General features: G+C 54.3%; 7 protein-coding genes across 7 annotated transcripts; 5 read left to right on the plus strand and 2 right to left on the minus strand.

Moving 5' to 3' along the window:
* Positions 1–1,037: 1,037 nt before the first annotated feature.
* On the plus strand, positions 1,038–2,864 carry PFLUO_LOCUS536 (uncharacterized protein; the record flags this gene model as incomplete). The annotated part of the gene is made up of 3 exons (XM_073782822.1): positions 1,038–1,111; positions 1,278–1,641; positions 1,788–2,864. 3 exons carry the CDS (start codon positions 1,038–1,040, stop codon positions 2,862–2,864), a joined length of 1,515 nt encoding a protein of 504 aa, XP_073634633.1.
* A 432-nt stretch (positions 2,865–3,296) lies between these two features.
* Positions 3,297–5,849, minus strand: PFLUO_LOCUS537 (Protein kinase; the record flags this gene model as incomplete). Its single annotated transcript, XM_073782833.1, has 4 exons — positions 3,297–3,850; positions 3,901–4,512; positions 4,563–5,398; positions 5,461–5,849. 4 exons carry the CDS (start codon positions 5,847–5,849, stop codon positions 3,297–3,299), a joined length of 2,391 nt encoding a protein of 796 aa, XP_073634634.1.
* A 1,300-nt stretch (positions 5,850–7,149) lies between these two features.
* On the plus strand, positions 7,150–9,135 carry PFLUO_LOCUS538 (uncharacterized protein; the record flags this gene model as incomplete). Its single annotated transcript, XM_073782844.1, has 2 exons — positions 7,150–7,908; positions 7,969–9,135. 2 exons carry the CDS (start codon positions 7,150–7,152, stop codon positions 9,133–9,135), a joined length of 1,926 nt encoding a protein of 641 aa, XP_073634635.1.
* Positions 9,136–9,570: 435 nt separating this feature from the next.
* Positions 9,571–10,727, plus strand: PFLUO_LOCUS539 (Probable phosphoglycerate mutase pmu1; the record flags this gene model as incomplete). The annotated part of the gene is made up of 4 exons (XM_073782855.1): positions 9,571–9,663; positions 9,732–9,947; positions 10,032–10,274; positions 10,389–10,727. 4 exons carry the CDS (start codon positions 9,571–9,573, stop codon positions 10,725–10,727), a joined length of 891 nt encoding a protein of 296 aa, XP_073634636.1.
* A 215-nt stretch (positions 10,728–10,942) lies between these two features.
* Positions 10,943–12,012, minus strand: PFLUO_LOCUS540 (mitochondrial; the record flags this gene model as incomplete). Its single annotated transcript, XM_073782866.1, has 2 exons — positions 10,943–11,916; positions 11,973–12,012. The coding sequence occupies 2 exons, from the start codon at positions 12,010–12,012 to the stop codon at positions 10,943–10,945; spliced, it is 1,014 nt and encodes a 337-aa protein (XP_073634637.1).
* Positions 12,013–12,866: 854 nt separating this feature from the next.
* Positions 12,867–16,847, plus strand: PFLUO_LOCUS541 (Splicing factor; the record flags this gene model as incomplete). Its single annotated transcript, XM_073782877.1, has 3 exons — positions 12,867–15,431; positions 15,484–15,711; positions 15,762–16,847. The coding sequence occupies 3 exons, from the start codon at positions 12,867–12,869 to the stop codon at positions 16,845–16,847; spliced, it is 3,879 nt and encodes a 1,292-aa protein (XP_073634638.1).
* Positions 16,848–17,916: 1,069 nt separating this feature from the next.
* PFLUO_LOCUS542 (uncharacterized protein) lies at positions 17,917–18,797 on the plus strand (the record flags this gene model as incomplete). The annotated part of the gene is made up of 4 exons (XM_073782889.1): positions 17,917–18,016; positions 18,095–18,156; positions 18,231–18,521; positions 18,609–18,797. The coding sequence occupies 4 exons, from the start codon at positions 17,917–17,919 to the stop codon at positions 18,795–18,797; spliced, it is 642 nt and encodes a 213-aa protein (XP_073634639.1).
* Between the last annotated feature and the right edge of the window lie 184 nt (positions 18,798–18,981).

An 18,981-nucleotide genomic window follows, 5' to 3' on the forward strand; every position in this document is an offset into this window, starting at 1 on the left:
TCTGGTCATGTTTCGGTTTTGCATTTGGGTTTTTTATCTTTCTGGTTTGGCGTTGGCTGCGGACATCTTATCTTTTGATTTGTGATCTGTTCGTTCCTACTACTAGGCTTTATTTTGGTTTTATTGTACACAAAGAAGTTTATTATTTACCACCTCCTTATGCCCCGAGGGCCACTAGCATATAATAGATGCACAGATGGTAAGGATCCTGCAATCCATTGTGATCAAGAGGGCCTGATTGTTTTGTCAAATAATGACATTATTGGTATTTCAAGCAGTATATTTCTAGTAATGTTATTGGTGTGCATGTGCCTGCGGAAACTCCTAACGTGCTGGCCCACTTGATGTCCGTTGTCGCCCGCGAGAATTACTCTGCTTTCAATACATTGAATTCTGCAGTTTGACGGGTTCAAGTCTTGTGGAAGAAGTTCACTTTTCGAACGTTCGTTGTATACCAGGTGCCAAGTACCACTTTTTAGGGTTAGCGTGCTCACACATGAACATCAATCCGGGAAGTGATGTGGTCGAATGCTCAAACCCTATGTTCTTCACCCATTCCTTTTGGTCAAACAAAAGATGTTTAGAGATTCGAACACTCGACTCTTACCAAATACCGTATAAATGTCTCTTCCAGGCGGCTTCCTAGATATGAACAGTCTCGTGTAGGCGCCATGCATAGATATTGGATCCCAACATGGCGGAGAGGAAGAAGGAAACTCCTCGAAATCTTGCAGGCAAACAAACAATAGAAATGGAAGTGAAGGAACCTCCCTGCAAAACCCGCATAGTATAAATTGCCTCGCTTATCCAGACGGTTCCCCCCGTCACCCTCACTTTCCCTTCTTCTTCTTCTCACCGGACATCCTTCGCCTTCTCCCACCTATCATCTATCCTCCCCCACCCGACATCTAGAGGCAGATTTCATTGCATCTCAAGGGATCACCTCTCAGTTGGACTTGTCTGACCCTGTTCTCTATCTGATATTGCTCAACTCCGCCACCCTCGATCCGGCCGTCATCCCAGGCCAAATCAACAGGATGCCGTCCCCGAACTCGTCCCTGCCCTCCTTCGCCAATTTAGAAAGGGGGAGCAATGAGCACAACGTCTCCCGGTAAGTCTTCGAAATAGGTATTGAGAGTGGATATGTATTGACTTGTCCTGCCTTGACTTGTCCTGCTTCATCTTGCGGCCAGTCGCTATGATATTCAACTTTCGTAACCGATGCTAACTCTATATGATATGAACAGAGAAAGAGTCTCTATGGCCCTGCCTTACAGAACTGAAAGCCCACGCCCAAACCGCTTCAACCCTGCATCAAACAGCACCCCGAACGTGGCGTCAAGCATCTCTGCACCTCCCCCTGCGAGCACTGTGAATATTGCTGCTTCACAGCACCACGAGAATGGCGCACAGGTGCACTACCCCTGGCACGATACCGGCGAACAGCTTGACTCTGGTCATACAACCGCCGAGAGCCTGCGGGTCCAGTACATCCAAGAGAACCCGTTCCAGTACCCGGGCCCTGCCACCAACCAAGCCACTACTAATCCGGAGCCTTCCATGCGCACTCCTCCACAGACTCCAGCCGCAGGAGCAAACAAGCGTCCTGCCCGGAATGGACTTCATGATACTTCCGCTTGTGTAAGCTAAGCTTCCCTCCTCCTTTTCTTTCTTTTAAGAATCCTCTTCCTCTTCTTCTTTCCTCTTCCTCTTCCTCTTCCTCTTCCCCTTTGCGATTCTTTTTTCCTTTCACCACGCAAAGAAATCAGGCTAACACCACAATATAGGATGTTTCGCAGAGCACTTCACAGAAGACTGCTTCTAGAAAGACTTCTTCGCAGCAGACTGCTTCCCAAAACGGTGGCACGCAGCTTCAGAACTGGCTGTGCGAGTTTTCGACTCCCTGTCTCATGACCCCATCGCCAGATGGGATGCACTTCCGCAAAGTGGTGTCGCACGTCTTCGGCCGCAACAAGGCCTCAACCAAGCTCTTCCCAGCAAGCGTATGGGTGCATTACTGCCGGAAGCATTACCAGCGCGCCAGATACAGGGCCGACCAGTGGCCATTCACGCAGTGCGAGCTGCTCGTCGAATCACTGAACCGCATGAAGAAGTGGGGAGGCGTGGAGAGCTTCGAGTTGATTCTGCGGCGTCGTGAGATGTTGCGGGTGGATAACGGGGATGAAAGCTCTGACAATGCCGAAGTGTCCAAGTCCTCAAAGAAGGCCCCGAGTGGGCGCAAGAATCCCACGGCGATCATAGCGCCAGTGCCAGACTGGCTCCGCGCGCATGTGGGCCGAGACAAGTCCTTTGAGGACATTCGCCAGATCGTCTCCCGGATCCGCCAGCACCTGCTGGTGGTTCGTGACGCCGAGCGAGCCCAGAGCGTCCAGCAGTCGACTGACGGCCCAGCAGCCGTCAATCGTTCGCAGGACTGCGTTCCGTACCGACGAGGCGGTACGGGGGCTGCTGCTGCTGCTGCCGCCAAGACTGGCATTGCCAACTCACACAACAACGGCACCAGCAGCCACCGTCGCCAGCAGACCAGCCGCGTCCGGTTCCCGGACATCGAAGTTCTGCCAACCTTCCGGCCTTGGGTACTCGATGCAGCGCTCCAGGAGGAGGGCAGCGGCGAGCACCCCCGTGAGCAAGAAGGCGCAAACGGACATGTCCGGGGAGAAACCGGCCGGCTAGGTCATGGCGACGACGCCGATGCCCCGAATGCTCACGATGGGGGAACCATGGTCGCCGGACCAGACCTCGCAGATCTTCCGGAATCTCACAATAGGACCTCACGGAGGCTGTTGTTACGAATCTCGAAGCGCGGGTCTGTCAAGAAACCCAGAGACCGTGGGGACTTCTGAGGGGGCAGGTAGGGGTGGAGGTGGGCGACGGCCTGGGAGAGGGTGGAGGATGGAGATTGGGGGCCTCGCGTTGGAGGAGTCTCGGAATTTTGAAAAGAGAGATTTTGGGGGAGGGGGGGGATAGGTACGGTTTGGTTGATGAATGAAGTATTGCGCACCCAGCTTCTATTATTTCAGTAAACAAGCCTATCGAGTAGTGGCTGTAAACGTCTTAGTACATGTAGAAACCATATATTCATGTAGACAAAAATGGAAAATGCTCCGTAGAATGTGCAACGTCCTGTATAGAAGAAGAATAAAAACACGCTTGCTATCAAAACATTAGAATGTAACAACTCCGGGCCACAAAAAAGGTATTAGAGGAAGTATAGGGACGACGTTGAGGGTATATGCTCACGATCGTCATCGGCGCCAACGCGAAACACCAGCACGCTAGCTAGCCACAGCCAGCTGGGCCACGAGATCTGATGCCACATCGAGGAAGGGGTAAGGGCTGGTAACTTCCTTTTCCTTGTTCTTGAAGCGTTTGCTGATGGGGTGCCATTCGGAATCGCTGGTGGCGCGGATGACGTTCTGGTAGCCGTCGCATTTGAAGTCGACCATGTAGTTGTTTTCTTCCAGCTGGTACAGCTGGATATCCACAAAGACCCAGACTCCATGCGAGATCCGCGGGACACCGCTCTTCAGTGAGGACGAGGAAGGACCGGATCCACTGCCGCTTTCCACGCCCAACGATGGGCTGTGGCCTTCCACAGGGGAAGCAATACCTGCGATATGGAAACGACGACGCAGCTCCTCGAGGTCGCTGCGGCTGTTGTAGACGCTAGTGGATGCTCCCGGGGCTGTGATGCCTTCTTTCAATAGACGGGCGCGTATGAACCACGGATCCTTGGGGATGTAATAATCCGAGGGAAGGTCGGGATACTTGTTTTGTAATGACTTGGGGCTGTCTGGAGGGGGGCTGGCATCGGGTCCTATTTGCGAGCCTGTTGGTTGTCAGTGAGCAGTTTATGAAAGAAGGAAGAACGAGACTGACCAGATTCAATAGGCTGAATATCCCAGACTCCACCCTGTGCAGCAATTGCCCGATATAGGTACAACATCGCCTCATAGGGTTGATTTCGCGACCTGATGCCGAACTGCCACTTGCGGGATCTCTTCTGTGGGCCAGGTACGGGATGTGTAGTTGGTGGCTCCAAACGCAATGTGTCCAAGTCAATAACGCTACGAGCATGGGGTTTCAATGCTCGAGCGGTGGCAGCTTGCTCTTCAGGCGAAAGCTCCCGGTAGCCACCTTGGCCGTCCTCCTCGAACCGCGCCTCGTGCTGCTGCTCTTCGAGGAATTTATTGCGAGCTCGCTGTTCCCGATCACGGTGCTCCATGAGTTGATCATGGACATACGGTAAGCTTGTCGGTAGGATACGGACGTGACTGATGCGAACCGATTCATAGTCATCGGTCTCATTCTGCTGGGGCTCCTCCGGGGGAGGACGACGTGAAACACTTGGGGTTCGAGTCGGGGTGACAACCGGGGCTGCCCGCGCCTGCGCATGATGCGCCGCATGAGCACGATCTGGCTGTGGACTTGCAGCCTGCTTCTTTTGAGTGGGCTTAACGTTCTGATCCATCAAGTTGTCCTCCGTCGGCGCTACCACAGATTAGTTAAGAACAAAATTGGCTCGATAATTGAAAACTCACAGCTGGTTTGCATCATTTCATTCTCGACGATGATGAAGAAAGCATCTTTGATTGCACTGGGTTCTGGATGCCGTAAAGCATCTTCAATATCTTCCCTGCCGTATCCCATGCTTCGTTCCAGCTTTGACACGGCAACCTGATGAATCTTCTGCTGGACGGGCAGCGGCTTTCCCGTCGAAAGTTTGGGAGCATCGATTGACTTGTAGGGTTCTACGCCCGTCGCAATGAATTCTTCTGTGGGTGGCTCGAGATACTTGGGCAGGTTTTTGCAAAACCACGGGTCTTGCCGAATGTCGGGGATCGTGATTCTGTGAACCGGGTGAACCTGAAGCATCGCCCGGATCAACCGAGCAGCCCCAGAGGAGACATACCCCGGCAGGTGAAAGTTGCCGGCGGCAATCTTTTTGAACAGGGCGGGAATATAGTCGTCGTCAAAGGGCAGCCGGCCCACCAACAGCACGTACAAAATCACACCGCAACTCCAGACATCGACCTCGGGCCCGGCGTAGAGCTTGCCGGAGATCACCTCTGGGGCGGCATAGTTCGGACTACCGCAGCTGGTCTTGAGGAAATTACCATCCGTCATGATATTGCTTAGTCCGAAATCAGCAATCTTGACGTTCTTCTCGCTATCGATCAGGAGGTTCTCTGGCTTCAGGTCGCGGTGCACAATCTTGTGTCGGTGGCAGTATTCCACGGCGCAGATGATTTGCTGAAAGAATTTTCGGGCCTCGTCGTCGTGGCATTTTCCCTTTCGCACGAGGTAATCGAACAGCTCCCGCTCGGCGTACTCCAGCACCATCACAATATCGGTTTTGGTAGCGATGACTGTGTATCTAGTGTGGAAGAAAAAAAAACCAGTTAGTCATGAGCTTCAGACATGATCCAGAGTTCGTACAATTTGATGATGTGTGGGTGTCGCAGCAATTGCAGGTACTGAATCTCCCGCTCCACGCGACCGACCATGTCTCGGGACAGCAGCTTGCGACGAGAGATGATTTTCAGAGCGACTTGACGTCCACTTGGTTGGTGGATAGCCAATTTCACCTTTCCGAAAGATCCCTCGCCTAGGATCTTGATGGTTTTGTACTGGTCGAGGCGCTGCATGTCCCGCATGGTAGCTGGTGATTGTGTCGGGACATCGGCTTTGCCGGGCGGGCGCGAGGGTGGCGGCATGGCCATGGCGGAAGGGTTGGAACTGGCAGGCGGCGGCCTGCGGGTGTGTTCACGCGGACGACCAGAGGGAAGAGGGATGGAGAGGTCTTCCTCGTCGAAGGCGGCGGCCATGATGGAGAGAGAAGAACAGCGTGACGTGATTGATTTTCGGGGCCGGTCCACCGGGGCTCCTGACTGTGCCGACCGTGGTTCTCGAATTTTTCCTTTGCTGGGAAAAAATAGCACTCAGGGCATTTCCAGGCGCCAATCAGTTGATCAGTCTCGACCCTCCCCACAACAGAGCCGAAGGTGGAGCTGGAAAGCTGGCAGAAACGAGGCCGCTGAGACGGGCGGGGCGGGATGGAGGGGTGGATGGGTGGATGGGTGGACTGTTCACCGAGATGAGATGAAGGGGTGGGGGGGGCAAACAAGGATCGGGGCGATTGATGAGACACCGCAGAAAGAGAAAAGCAATACGCTCAATCCCGGGGGAGAGAAGATGTTCGAGGGGTTCTCGAGTCTGGGGGTGAAATTAGACAGCTGGAAGACCATGGGATGGATGCATGCCTGAGGCATGAACGATGACCTGAGTCAGCATGGTGAAAGGGCAACAGAAGTACGAAAATCTGAGAAAATCTGATAGGGATGGGCATTTCCTAACATAGTAAGTGAATCCCCACACAAGGCCTACGATCTATATTCGTATGTGTTGTCTAACCTAAAATTGAAAAAAAAATCCACCTATCAAAAGATTCCCTTTCGTATTCGACGGAACAATAGACGGTGAGAGGTAAAATATATATAGTCCACCAACGACGCCAGCCGATTGATCCATCTCATCTGGATGACAAAACCCCGACTAGTGTAGTCCACCAACGCCTTGTCCATCCCGTCCTATTCCTGCTTCACCAACCCATCATCCTTCGAGATCATATCCCAGTTCGACGACAAGATCCCCACCGGTTCATCGAACTGCCCATCGCCCTCTGGACTCGGGATTGCACGAGGATCTCCCTCTCTCGGTCTCTACCGTGCGTCATCGCCCGACATCCACGTGATGGAAGACATCTGCTGCGACAACTCTAGGGTTCGTCGCATCAGGTGATGAGGCTATGCTCCGGCGTTGAGTCACAGCGGGGTGTCGGGGTCCCAAAGGGGCTTAGCGCGGAGTCGGGGACCCTGAAGGGGAAAGGGCGCTGTAATCACATAGAAACCAGCCCGTGGCCTCAGGACTCTCACTTTTCTTTCCATCTCTGTTTCCTCGAAGGTACATTCCCTCATTCCTCCGGTCTCACCGAGGTAGTCCTGCGGCCTAGAGTTTCCCCCGTTCTTTCCCGTCGCTCGAGTCTCTATCTGTACAGTGGATTCAATTCCTCGTTTTCCTTTCTTTCCGACCATCACGAAGACAGTGACCCTTCAATCAGCGTAGAAGATGGCGTCCGTTTCAGACCAATTCCTGGTTCAGATGGACCTCCCCAGCCATCCGGATGAATGGTTCGACTTTGACAACTTCATGGACATGCCCTTCGGCCAGATCGACGATCACTCCACTACGGTGGACTCGATCTCACCACCCGATCTGTCAATGTCCTATGAGGCCGATGCTTTTCTGGGCGACTCCCCATTGGAATTCATGCCGCCCACGTCGGACATGGCCAGCTATGACTTCCCAGAGCTCATGGCGGACCAGTCCTCGGAGATGGGGGTGATGTGGGATGCCAGCCCCATGTTCGACCACACCGAATTCTCTCATGATTCTACTTATGAGAACACCGATGCATTCCGGGACATGGTGGAAATACGGGCAGCCGCCGATACCCGCGTGGCTTCCGTGAAAGCGAAGCGCAGAGAGGCGTCCATTGCCCTGCACCTCCAGCGACTATGCGACGCCACGGCGATGGATCTGGACCTGTCCTCGGAGTCCACCACCAGCTTCTCCTCCCCAAGCTGGTCCGACTTTGTCCGCGGCAGCGACTCTTCGCCATCTACCAACTCCAGCCCCGACGACAATGCGCCGACCCCTGCCCCGACAGCAGGGAACAGCGGTCTTGAATTTGTTCTGGATCTCAACATGAATGCGGCTACCAACCTGCCTAAGAAGCAGAAGCCCCGTTCCCAGGCTCAGAAGGAGAGCTACATCAAAGCGCGGAAGTACGGCGCCTGCGAAAAACACAAGAAGCAACACAAGCGAGTAAGTCCGGGATGTTGCTTTCTTGACTCTGAGTAAGATGCTAATTTTTTCCCCCGTCAGTGCAACTGCTTGGAGAAAGCTGCTGCCCGTGTTAGCGTCAGCGAGTCCCCAACCAATGTTGCATTCAAGCAAACACCAAGGACGCTGTCACCCCAAAGCTCGGTTTCCCCAACCATGCGCTATTCCTCGACCCCGGGCTACGACCCAAGGCACAGTTTCCTCGCGGACGCTCTACCGATCAACGTTGTCCGGAAATCCTCGAGCAACTCGCCGCGTCCCGACGGTACTTACAGCTCACCGGAGGTGTTTTCCTCCATCAGAAGGCCGACAAGCGGCGTTGCGGGACACGACCCATCAAACAGCACATCAACAGTGCTCCCATCAGTCAAGGTCAGGGGACAACACACTGCAAGTGTCCCTGGACACGAGCCAACTTTCAGGCCCCGAACCACTCCCCAATCAGCCAGCACAGAAATCCGGCCCAAGAGTACTGTCCCAGGCCACGAGAGACCTTGTGGCTCACCGACAGCGCTTCAATCAGTCAAGATCACCCAAGCGAACCTTGGCGGCCAGCCCGGTCACGACCCATCCCGCCACTCATCAGTTGCGACTCAATCCGTGCTCACAACTGCAAAGTCTGCAGACACGCAAAAACGACGTATGCCTCATGCTTCTCGATCGAGTGGCGTTGTGCCTTCTCCAGAAGACGGCTTCCTCAAGCATGTTTCACCTACCGCGAACCAACCAAGCCCAGGCTCTGTTGGCTCGCTGAAGTGGCAAGCTTCGCGCCTGACTGCCCGATCGGTCATGAAGCCGACGAACGACCAAATCCAGACCATACCGTGCTGTTTCGCTGGGACGGTGGGCCTACGCGAGCCCCAAGGCCTGCGCGTTCGCAGTCTGGAAGTGCCTGGAAACAACTCCATTCGGAGTCTGGCACAAGGCGCCAAGCAACCATTGGTCACGTCGTGTGCTCAACTGGTGTGCTCTGCAAAGAACCAAGTCTATGCCAGATCGAGCTCGACCCTCGAGCAGTTTGGCGGACTACTTTCTGCCGCTATTGTCACACTTGGACGAACCTGGCACGCATCGTCGTCTCTGTCCTCTTGGATAGAGGGCACGGTGTCTAGCTGTCTTTCCGTGTCGGGAAGACAGCTCATGTCTGCCAGAAAGGGTCTACATCTGTCTCACCGGCGAGCTATTTGCCTCTCGGGAAATGCATGCTAGGTGGCTAGCGTGCAAGTGAGGCTTTGCCTTGAGATAGACGGATGTTACGACCCTCGTGCACGTTTCAGCGGCAAGCTTTGCGGGCATAGCTTTGTGGAACACCCATCTGCAGCGGTTTGCAGTATGGACTGGGAAAGGATTGGATAGGCGTTGCAGGACAACTTGCTATGATTTAAGACAATATGTCTAAGGGTAGACAGTAGACATGAAAAAGTATTATGATACCAGAAGTTAACATGCCTTCCATGGACAAGTAATGCCCAGATCCATGGGTGAGATGAGATGTATAGATCGCGCTTCGAAAGAAGTCCCGCGTAGATAGACAGACCAAGATGAGTGGACCTCCGCTGCCCCACCCGCTCGAGTCCAACACTGGAACAAAACCCCGTCGTATCCTCTTCCTGCCACAGACCAGAACAACCCCCTGTACATACCATGACACACCCAAGCCCCCATTTCAAATTCTCCACAGAAACAGGCTACTTCCTCCAAGACGAGGAATCCACAGACCCCGAGACATTCGACTATGTAAGACGAGACATCCGCTAGCCTCGTATAAAGCAAACCTCCCATCTAAGATCCCAATCCAATCCCAGGCAGCATCAAACTTCGGCTTGATCACCAGGTCCTATGAACTTCCAAGCAACGCCCCGTTGAATCATAGCAACCAATGGCAGAAATTCGGCGCGCACGTCAATTATCTGAACAATGTTTCCGCTAAGGGCGAGAAATACAAAGTCCTTTTTCTTGGACGCCACGGCGAGGGCGTGCATAATGTTGCGGAGAGGCGGTATGGTTCGAAGGCGTGGGATGTATGCCATATTTCTTTTTCAATCTCCCTCTCTCTCAGTATACATACATTGTTGATCATCCGCATACTGATATTGAGATCTCAGGAATACTGGTCCCTCCTCGACGGCGACTCACACGGAACATGGGTCGACGCCCGACTAACAGAACTGGGCATTTCGCAAGCCGAAACCGCGCGCGAGGCATGGAAAACCCAGATCCAGCGCGGGATCCCTCACCCGCAGTCTTACTACGTCAGTCCGTTGAACAGGTGTCTAGCCACGGCGCAGATCACGTTCGAGGGGCTGGATATGCCGCATACGCAGCCGTTTAGACCGGTGGTTAAAGAGGTGCGTTGTGTTGTCGTCATTCGCTTACTGCCAAAGGGAGAACAACTTGAAACTTGAAAAGAAATTGGAAGCGCGGTTCTTGGCACTTCGACTAACTCAGACTAAATTTTGCAGCTCCTTCGGGAAACAATGGGTGAACATACCTGTGATCGCCGGTCCTCGCGCTCGGCTATTGAGGCCGAGTACCCGCTGTACAGAATTGAAGGCGGGTTCTCGGAGGAAGATAACCTGTGGGATCCGAAGATCCGGGAGTCAGACGAGGAGCGCAGTGCGCGGTTGCGCGTGTTCTTGGAGGACATCTTTGCTACGGATGAGAATGTCTTCGTTTCTATGACGGCGCACTCGGGGGCTATTACGTCTATCCTGGAAGCTACGGGGCATCGACGATTTCCTCTGGCGACGGGGGGTGTTATTCCTGTTCTGGTCAAGGCGGAGTTAGTTACTGGAGGATGAAGGCCAGACCAGCAGAAAAAGGAGAAGAAAAAGACATCCATTGGGGATTGATTGAGATATAGTACAAAAATGTGTCCACGGCTCATTATAGAACTCGGGAGCGATCTTCTCCACAAATGCAAGTCTTCAGCGAGCGGTATAACAAAGGAGACCAGTGCCAGGGGTAAATGATACAGGGCAGTACAGCACAACGCCGGAGAAACCAAAATCACAAATCACCAGCTGTAGTACTGGTTCTGGGCAGAGATCTTCCGGTCTGGCAACTGGGTCCAGAGCTGCTCTTTCCGCTGCCGCAACGCGGTAGCCTCACGGTCCTGCCACTCGCGGATCCGGGTCTTCTCCTCCTTCAGGAGGACGGAAATGCCCGTTGCTGGAGGGCGCAGCCGATTGATTCTGCCTCGGGCACGGTGCTCCATCTGTTCGCCATAGGGACCACGGTTGACCCACGCCTGCTCGATGTAGATGGATGTTGGGTCGGTGATCTTCTTCTTCGTGCCGTCCGGGAGGGTGACCGTGGTGGGCATGAACGGTTCCGATTCTGGCGCCATGCCCAGGCCCATACCGGAACGAACGACGGCGACGTTCTTCGCATGCTCCAGATGCTCGAGCACATCCTTGGCGGCCTTCTTCTTACTGAAGCGCATCTGCAAGATGGCCTCGTCGATGTTCTTGCCCGCAATCTGCCGGGCCAGTGGACCCAGCTTCTTCACCGAGGTCTTGAACCAATGCGACTTGACCAGCTCCTCGCGTTCTGTGCGTTTGATCTGCACAATTCGTGGCACACGGCCGCGCTTTCGGATCTCGCGAACCACCATCTTAGTCTGCCACCGCCTCATGCTTTTCGGGACAGGGTTGAGTCCCGCTTGCAGATTTGACCACTGCCGCGACTCCAGATACTTCTTCTCTTCTTGTCCCAAATCCTGCGCTTCCTTCTTCTGGCGGGTAGGCGTGGCTCCCGATGTCTTGTTCATTTCCTGCGCGAAGATCGAGTCGGCACCCAAGCCGCCTTTCTCTCTTGCGGGTGCTTGCTGGGTATTGATGACCGCGTGGTCGTGCTTGTCGCCACCCAGGAACAGGTTTTTCATCGATGAGAGGAATCCTCCCTTTTTGTTATTGGAGTCATCCTGTGCGCGGCGGATGGCGGTCGAGGCCAATGTCCGGCGAGGGACGTAGGAGACGCCGGTCCGAGCTGCAGGGGAGAAGAATTGTCAGAATTTGATGGCCATGAATTGATTAGTGACTTACCAGATCGGACCAGCAGTCCATATGGTGAGACCGAGCCCATTGTGGCCATGGGAGAAGGGGGTGGGGGATACTAAGTGATGTTCGTTGTTTCGGTCCGGGAAAAAAGCGGCCAGGCAAAGTTGCATCTCTGGTCTGAACAGTGTCCCGTATCCTGCCAGCCTCCGGCGCGGCGTGTCGCAGTCGCGATGGGTGATGCATCACAGAGATCAAGAAGTCTAGAAGCCATAGTCTCTTCTTGTAGCAATAAGCCGTCCGGGTCTAGAATGCTGCCCACGCACCTGCTTCCCTCCGTAGTTGCACCTTGGACATATTCTCTTCACAGACATCTCCACCGAAGATCCACCACACCCTGGCTCGCTCGTCTCTTCTCTTCTCATCTCTCTTCTTTCTTCTCTCGTCCTCACTCTTTCCCATCCTCCCTCTCTCCCCTCAACCCTCCCAGGCCAGCCCGAATTCCCCAACCCCTCTCGCCTGTGGTTCTCTCTCGACCTTCTCCCACTTACTGCGCTCTTCTCTACCAGGGCTGGCCAACCCCGTTCGTCTCGATCGGCCGACTCAGAAGAACCGCTTCCATTCCTTCTCACCAGACCCCGGTTTTCGTGGCCAGCTCACAGCCATTACCGCTCAGTCACAGATCTGATTCTGCGATACCCCGGATTTCTTTTCCGCGCCTCTCGCTCGCATCGCGCGGTTGAATTGCGTCGTTCACTCGAACAGACACAACTCGAGCTTAGAGCTGTGTGGACGGACAGCAGGAATGGTTGAGGGATCTTGAAGCTGTCGTATAGTCAGGATCTCTGCTGCCATAGCACTATCCGTGAATTTTCCACCTTGGTCGCCTTTTCCCTCCTCCCGCTCCTCCCCCGATCGTGAGGTACTGGTCTCCGCAGCAAGATGGACATCAATTCCCTGCTCTCTGGGGACTCGAATTCTCAACCAGGCAATTTAGCACCAGCTCCTTCCTTGACAGCCAACCCGAATGCGCAGAGCTCTCCGGGTCCGCCTTCTCACAACAAAGCACTGCAGCGAACCCGCTCGCGCCAAGCCAAAACTTCCTCCCCCCTTGCCCAGCAGATCTACGCCCCCGCCGGGTCGGGTTCGTCTGCTCCATCGCCACCGGCTGCCAGCCCATCAGTTGGCCCCACCCTGGGGGGCGGTAATGGGACTCCGCCTTCTGAGCCAGCTTCGTCCAGACAAGCGTCCACGCCGGGGATGGATACCCTAGCCGATCTGGCTGCCATGCAACACCATCAACCCCAACGGCCGAACACTGCCACCATGCTGCGAAATACCGAGTCTTACCAAAGCCAACTTTCTCCATCCACCATGCACCCTCATGTGAACGCTGTCAGCCACAACACACCTACTCCGCGGACATCCTTCGACATTGCGATGGCGGACGGCCCCCGGGAAAGCGCCCGCCGAAACTATGCCAAGACATCGCTGGTCCCCAATGCTCAGCATCAGGCGACCTTGCTATTCAGCAAGATCCAGGAGAACCCCCACTCGTACGAGGCCCATGTGCAATTCATCGGACTGCTCCACGCAGGCTTTGTCAACCATGTCTACCCACCCAACAACCCGGACATCCAGGGTGATCCTCGTCAGTACGATCTTCTCAAGGACATGAGGACCGCTCGGGAGGAAATGGACAAGCTGTTTGCTATGGGTGAAGATCTCTGGACGGAATGGATCCAAGATGAAAGCATGCTCGCCCGTTCGGTCGAAGAACGAATCGCCGTGACGGAACTGTGCCAGCGGTCAGTTGAGGAGGAATATGGAAGCACGCAGCTGTGGAAAATCTACGGCGAATGGGTGCAGTATCTCTACTACTCAGCCTCTGGCGACGGCGGAGCTAGCCAGTGGTCGGAGGAGGATCGGCTGGTTGGGCGTGAAGTGTTTACCTGGCAGTCCGTTCTGGACGTATGGCAGGGCGGCGCCGACGCCACCCGTTGGCGAATCAACAACGGCAATCCAGTGTGGGATCAATTGCTGGCTCTGTGCACGCAAGACATTTCACGTGCCCCATCTCAGGAGAAAATCAATCACGTCCGAAGCCTGTACGACGTCCGGCTGCAGACCCCTCATGCGACGTGGGACCAAACTTTCCAAGCCTTCTCGAGTTTCATTTCGACCTACTACAACAACAACTATGAGGAAATCATGTCTGAGACGGTCGCCCGCGCGTCGGATGCGAAAGCCTGGTATAACGCACGAGAAGAGCTCGAGCTCAAATTGAGCAAGGCTCAGGAAACCGGTGACCGGAGCATCGAGTGGCACGTCTATGCTGAATACATCGACTGGGAAGTGAGCCGCAGCCGCCGGAAGCGAGAATTTCATTTCGATCTTGCCGAAGCCATCTACCAGCGCGCGGTCTTGCGGTTCCCCACCGATGTGTCTCTCTGGGAGGACTATGTGATGTTCCTGATCGACGAATCCATGCATGGCCATACATCGACTACGACGATCTCGACTCTGCATCGTGCGACTCGGCACTGCCCGTGGTCGGGTAATCTTTGGTCCCAATACCTGCTCAGCTCCGAACGAGAAGGCCAGGGATTCCAAAAGATATCCAACATCAAGCACCAAGCTACCAGCACTGGCCTACTGGATGCTGGCGGCTTAGAGGAGGTCTTGAAGGTTCACACCACCTGGTGCAGCTATCTTCGGCGACGCGCTTTCCTCTCCGACTCCACGGATGAGGACCTGGACGTGGCAGAAGTTGGCATTCGCTCGGCGATCGAGAGCGTCCAGGAACTGGGCGAGAAGAAATACGGTCGATCTTATCAGGGTGACCCTCTCTTCCGGCTCGAGCGTATCTACATCCGTTATCTCAGCGAAAGCGGCAGCTGGGACAGCGCACGAGAAACTTTCAAGGGTCTTGTCCCTACCCGGGGCAACAGCTATGAGTTCTGGATTACCTATTATGACTGGGAGCTCATTTCCTGGAGTAAGTTTGTTCAAGGCGAGGCTACTGTGGATGCGGCCAGGCGGACACCCAACCCGAGCTATGCCACGGCGGTGTTGAAGCAAGCCATCAAGCGGACGGATCTCGATTGGCCCGAAAAGATTGTCCAAACTTATATCACCCACTGCGAGGACTACGAAGACTCGGATGAACTCCAATTGGCTGTGCTGGAAACTCGAAAGGCTATGAGGGCGGTGAATGCCCAGAGAGAAAAGAAAGCTGCGGAGTTGCTACAGCAGCAACAAGAGCAGGAGCAGCAACAGCAGCAGTCTGCTGCCACGGATGAGCAAGCACCTTCGGCTGAGAAGAGGAAGCGCGAGGACGATATCGACGCGAATGGACTTCCTGCCAAAAAAGCGCGTGCCGAGGAGGCACCCCCACAAGAGGATGAACCCGTGGCGCTTCGCCGGGATCGTGAGAATGCAACAGTGGTGGTGAAAAACTTGCCTCATCATCTCTCTGAGCATGAAGTTCGGCAGTTTTTCCGTCATGTAAGTGTTTCTATCAACCATGAACCGCTCTCGTATACTGATTTTTCGATAGTGTGGCACTATTAACAGTGTCAAGATGTTCCATGGACAGGATGGGAATTCTGAAATTGCCATCATCGAGTTCGAAACCAAGGAAGAGGCTCTTGGGGCGCAAATCCGTGACCAGAAACTTCTCAAGGAGAACACCATCGAGGTGCAGATCGGGACCGGATCCACGCTGTTCGTCACGAACTTTCCAGCTACAGCAGACGAAGAGTACATTCGCAATCTTTTTGGCAAGGTGAGTCCTAATATTTGATTGTGTAGCATCCTAGCTGACCTATTTCTTAGTATGGTGAAATTGTCGACATCCGTTTCCCGTCTCTCAAGTACAATACCAATCGGCGATTTTGCTATTTGCAGTTTGCCTCCACCTCCTCGGCGCATCATGCTACCGAGATAGACGGAACCGAGGTCGAAAATGGCCTACATCTACTAGCGAAAATCTCTGATCCTACGCAGAAGCAGCACCGAACCGGCCCTCAAGCCGAAGGGAGGGAAGTTTATGTTACCAACATAGACTTCAAAGCCGACGAAGACAGTCTCAACGAGGCTTTTACTAGATTTGGGCACGTCGAATCCGTCATCCTTCCGCGCAATGCCGCTGGCAAAAAGAGAGGGTTTGCCTTTGTCGTTTTCTCTAGCAAGGAAGAAGCGACCGAGGCTCTCGCGATGGACGGCCAGGTGCTCTTGTCACGCCAGATCAAAGTGGAGATCAGCAACCCCGCCGGCCCCAAGCGTACTGCCCATACTGTTATCTCTCGCGTCAAGTCAGAATCACCGGCGCCGGTTAATGGCACCGCCTCGGACGACGTGGAAGTACCCGTTGGTGAGCGAGCGGAGCGCACCCTCGCCTTGATGAATGTCCCAGACACGGTCAACGATGCACGGATCCGGGCTCTCGTCGAGCCATTCGGACGACTGATCAAGATTGTGTTGCGTCCTGATCACCAGGGCGCTATCGTGGAGTTTGCCGATGTCCAGGATGCTGGGAAGGCGTCTATGACGCTAGAGGGGAAGGAGATCATCCCGGGCCGCCACATCCGGATTGGAACCGTTCGCGATTTGAAGCAGCAACGGGCTGAGGTGAAAACCGACCGGGTCACCTCTATCAAACAGGAGAAGAAACCGGGCCCGACTTTCGCTCAGGGTCCGATCAAGCGCCCTCAGCAGCCTGGAACCCGCGGTGGACGCAGAGGTGGGCTTGGGCTGAAGCAACACCCTTCTCTCGGCACGACCCCGACCTCCACCAGTTCCCCCGCCGGCTCGAGCGACAAAATGGACACCACGGCTGATGTCAAGGAGGAAGGTACTGGCAAGCCCAAAAAGAGCAACGACGATTTCCGCGCGATGGTCACAGGCAGCCATGGAAAGTGATGCAGCTGGAACGGGAAGCATGATTTTCTTTTTCTTTTTTATGGTTTGGCATGAACCTGGGTGGCGTTTCTGCTTTCCTTTTCTGTTGCTGGTGTGGCCTATCCGACGGCGCCTCAGTGAGGGTGGCCGCATGTACCATTCGGACGAGGCCGTCTGCGCATGCTGTGTACATTATGATAATTTGTGCTCTTTTCCTTTGTTATTACTCCTTACTGAGTCTAATGATGATGGATGGGACCTGGTCCCCGCAGGAAATTTAATACTGCATACGAAAACAAATTAGACCGCGCTCGAAAGGTTTCCTCTTTCTGTCTATCGCTGCGCGCTATGGGAGGGAGGCGTTGTTGGCTCTGGTCCTCGCGGCAACGGCGGAAGAGCGCTAATCCCAAGTCGAGCCCGCGTGATGCACAACGAATGGCATTGTGGCCTCAGGTTTTCATGTAGTTCTATTGACCTTATTTCCAGGGCCTGCAGAATAGGTATTGGGGTAAGCATAGCTAGTGAGCGCTATCTAGTTTCTCTCGCTGTCCACATTGGTGCGCGTCCTAATTGTGTAACTTTGCTGTAGATCAATAGACTGACTATCATGCACTAGAAGAAGAGCGACGGCTATTCAAGCTGGATCTATGGCTTAGATGTCACTTGCCACCCTCGAGGATACTATTGTTACTGACAGTAATGTAAAACCTAGAGCGCACTGGATACAGGAGCCTCATCGGGATTCTGCATACCAAACTGCGGCCTATGCTGTCAACATGATTAATAACATCATTGTCACTCCGACCGACCAGTAGGAGCTCACGAACAGCTGCAGGTGCCCAGACCGGTTTTGGGTTGGAGACGGGAACGGCCAGTGCCTTATCGTTGCACACCCACCTTATCCCCCGGCTTTGCCCTCCCCTCCCTTTTCTCTCTCTTCTCCTGGTCCTCGCGACACCTGAGGTTCGCTGGCTCGATCTCCTCAAGAGCTGTGCCCGACACCTTCTTCCATCTTGTCTCCATCCGATGTGATTCCCTGCTCCTCCAACCTCCAGCTCCTTGTGATCCCATCCGCCACCCGCCCCCCGCGATGGACTTCCGCCTCGTGCCTCGAGGCACAGACCGAAACTACACCGGTTTTTTCACGAAGACGATTGTCTACTCAGGGACCCTGGTGGTGTTCTTAGCTTGTGAGTTCCGCGGTCGCGCATGTGAGGTAGTAGGTCGCCGGGTCATGTGTATACTAACCAGGCACCCGCGAACGACAGCCTTCGCCTTGACTCTCAGCTCGATCATCATCCCGAAATGGATCAGCTATCACAGCGATAGGGTGCGTCAACCCCCCGGCCCAACCGTTCGACCTCTGAGAAAGAGTTCACTAACACCCGCCGATCAACTGTACAGCCAGCCTACCACTACTCCTACGGCCTCCACCGCCGCTGCTCCTCCCTCTCGGACACCTGCGAAAGCTTCCCCCAACGCGACGACTGCCATGGCGACGATCGCTATTTCTGCTCGATGTGGCGATCCGTCGGCTTCCTGATGTCCTTTGCCGTCGTGCTGCAGGGCATGAGCGTCGTCGCGTATCTGGTTATCTTGTCGGGCGGGAAACGGCTCCGCGAGAATGGGTGGCGCGTGCTTAGTGTGCTGGTTATTCTTTCGGCGGCCGTGCAGGCTGCTGGCATGTCGGTTGTGGTACGTCTTATCGAACTACCCTGTGGCTCGGGGGGAGGAAATAATTCTCCGTTCGTTGCTAACCAACACGGCTTTTCTTTTTTTCAGGCATACCTGTTCGACAACGAAGACCGGTTTTTCGTTGGCTGGAAACTCGACCAGTCTTGGGTCTTCTGCACGGTCAGCTGGTGTATTGGGCTCGTTTGTGCCGCAGCGATTATCATCGCTGCGCAGATCTTGCCCTCGGAAGGTGGCTACGAGCTTATACCGGACCATGATGATCTGAGGGTTACTTAAAGATGGTTGGTGGGTAATCAATCCACGTTATGAGAGCTCAGTTATATACGAGATGGGTGGCAGTTGAAGTCGAGCGTTGTTCGCTAATCATTCCTCTCTTCCTACATCGATTCAAATTGATGCATCTTCTCGTTTTAATTTTCTTCGCTGTCATCTGCAGTTCTTTATCTTGTTTGTCCTGTTC

Source organism: Penicillium psychrofluorescens (genome assembly GCF_964197705.1).
Source record: "Penicillium psychrofluorescens genome assembly, chromosome: 1".
Classification (NCBI taxonomy): domain Eukaryota; kingdom Fungi; phylum Ascomycota; class Eurotiomycetes; order Eurotiales; family Aspergillaceae; genus Penicillium; species Penicillium psychrofluorescens.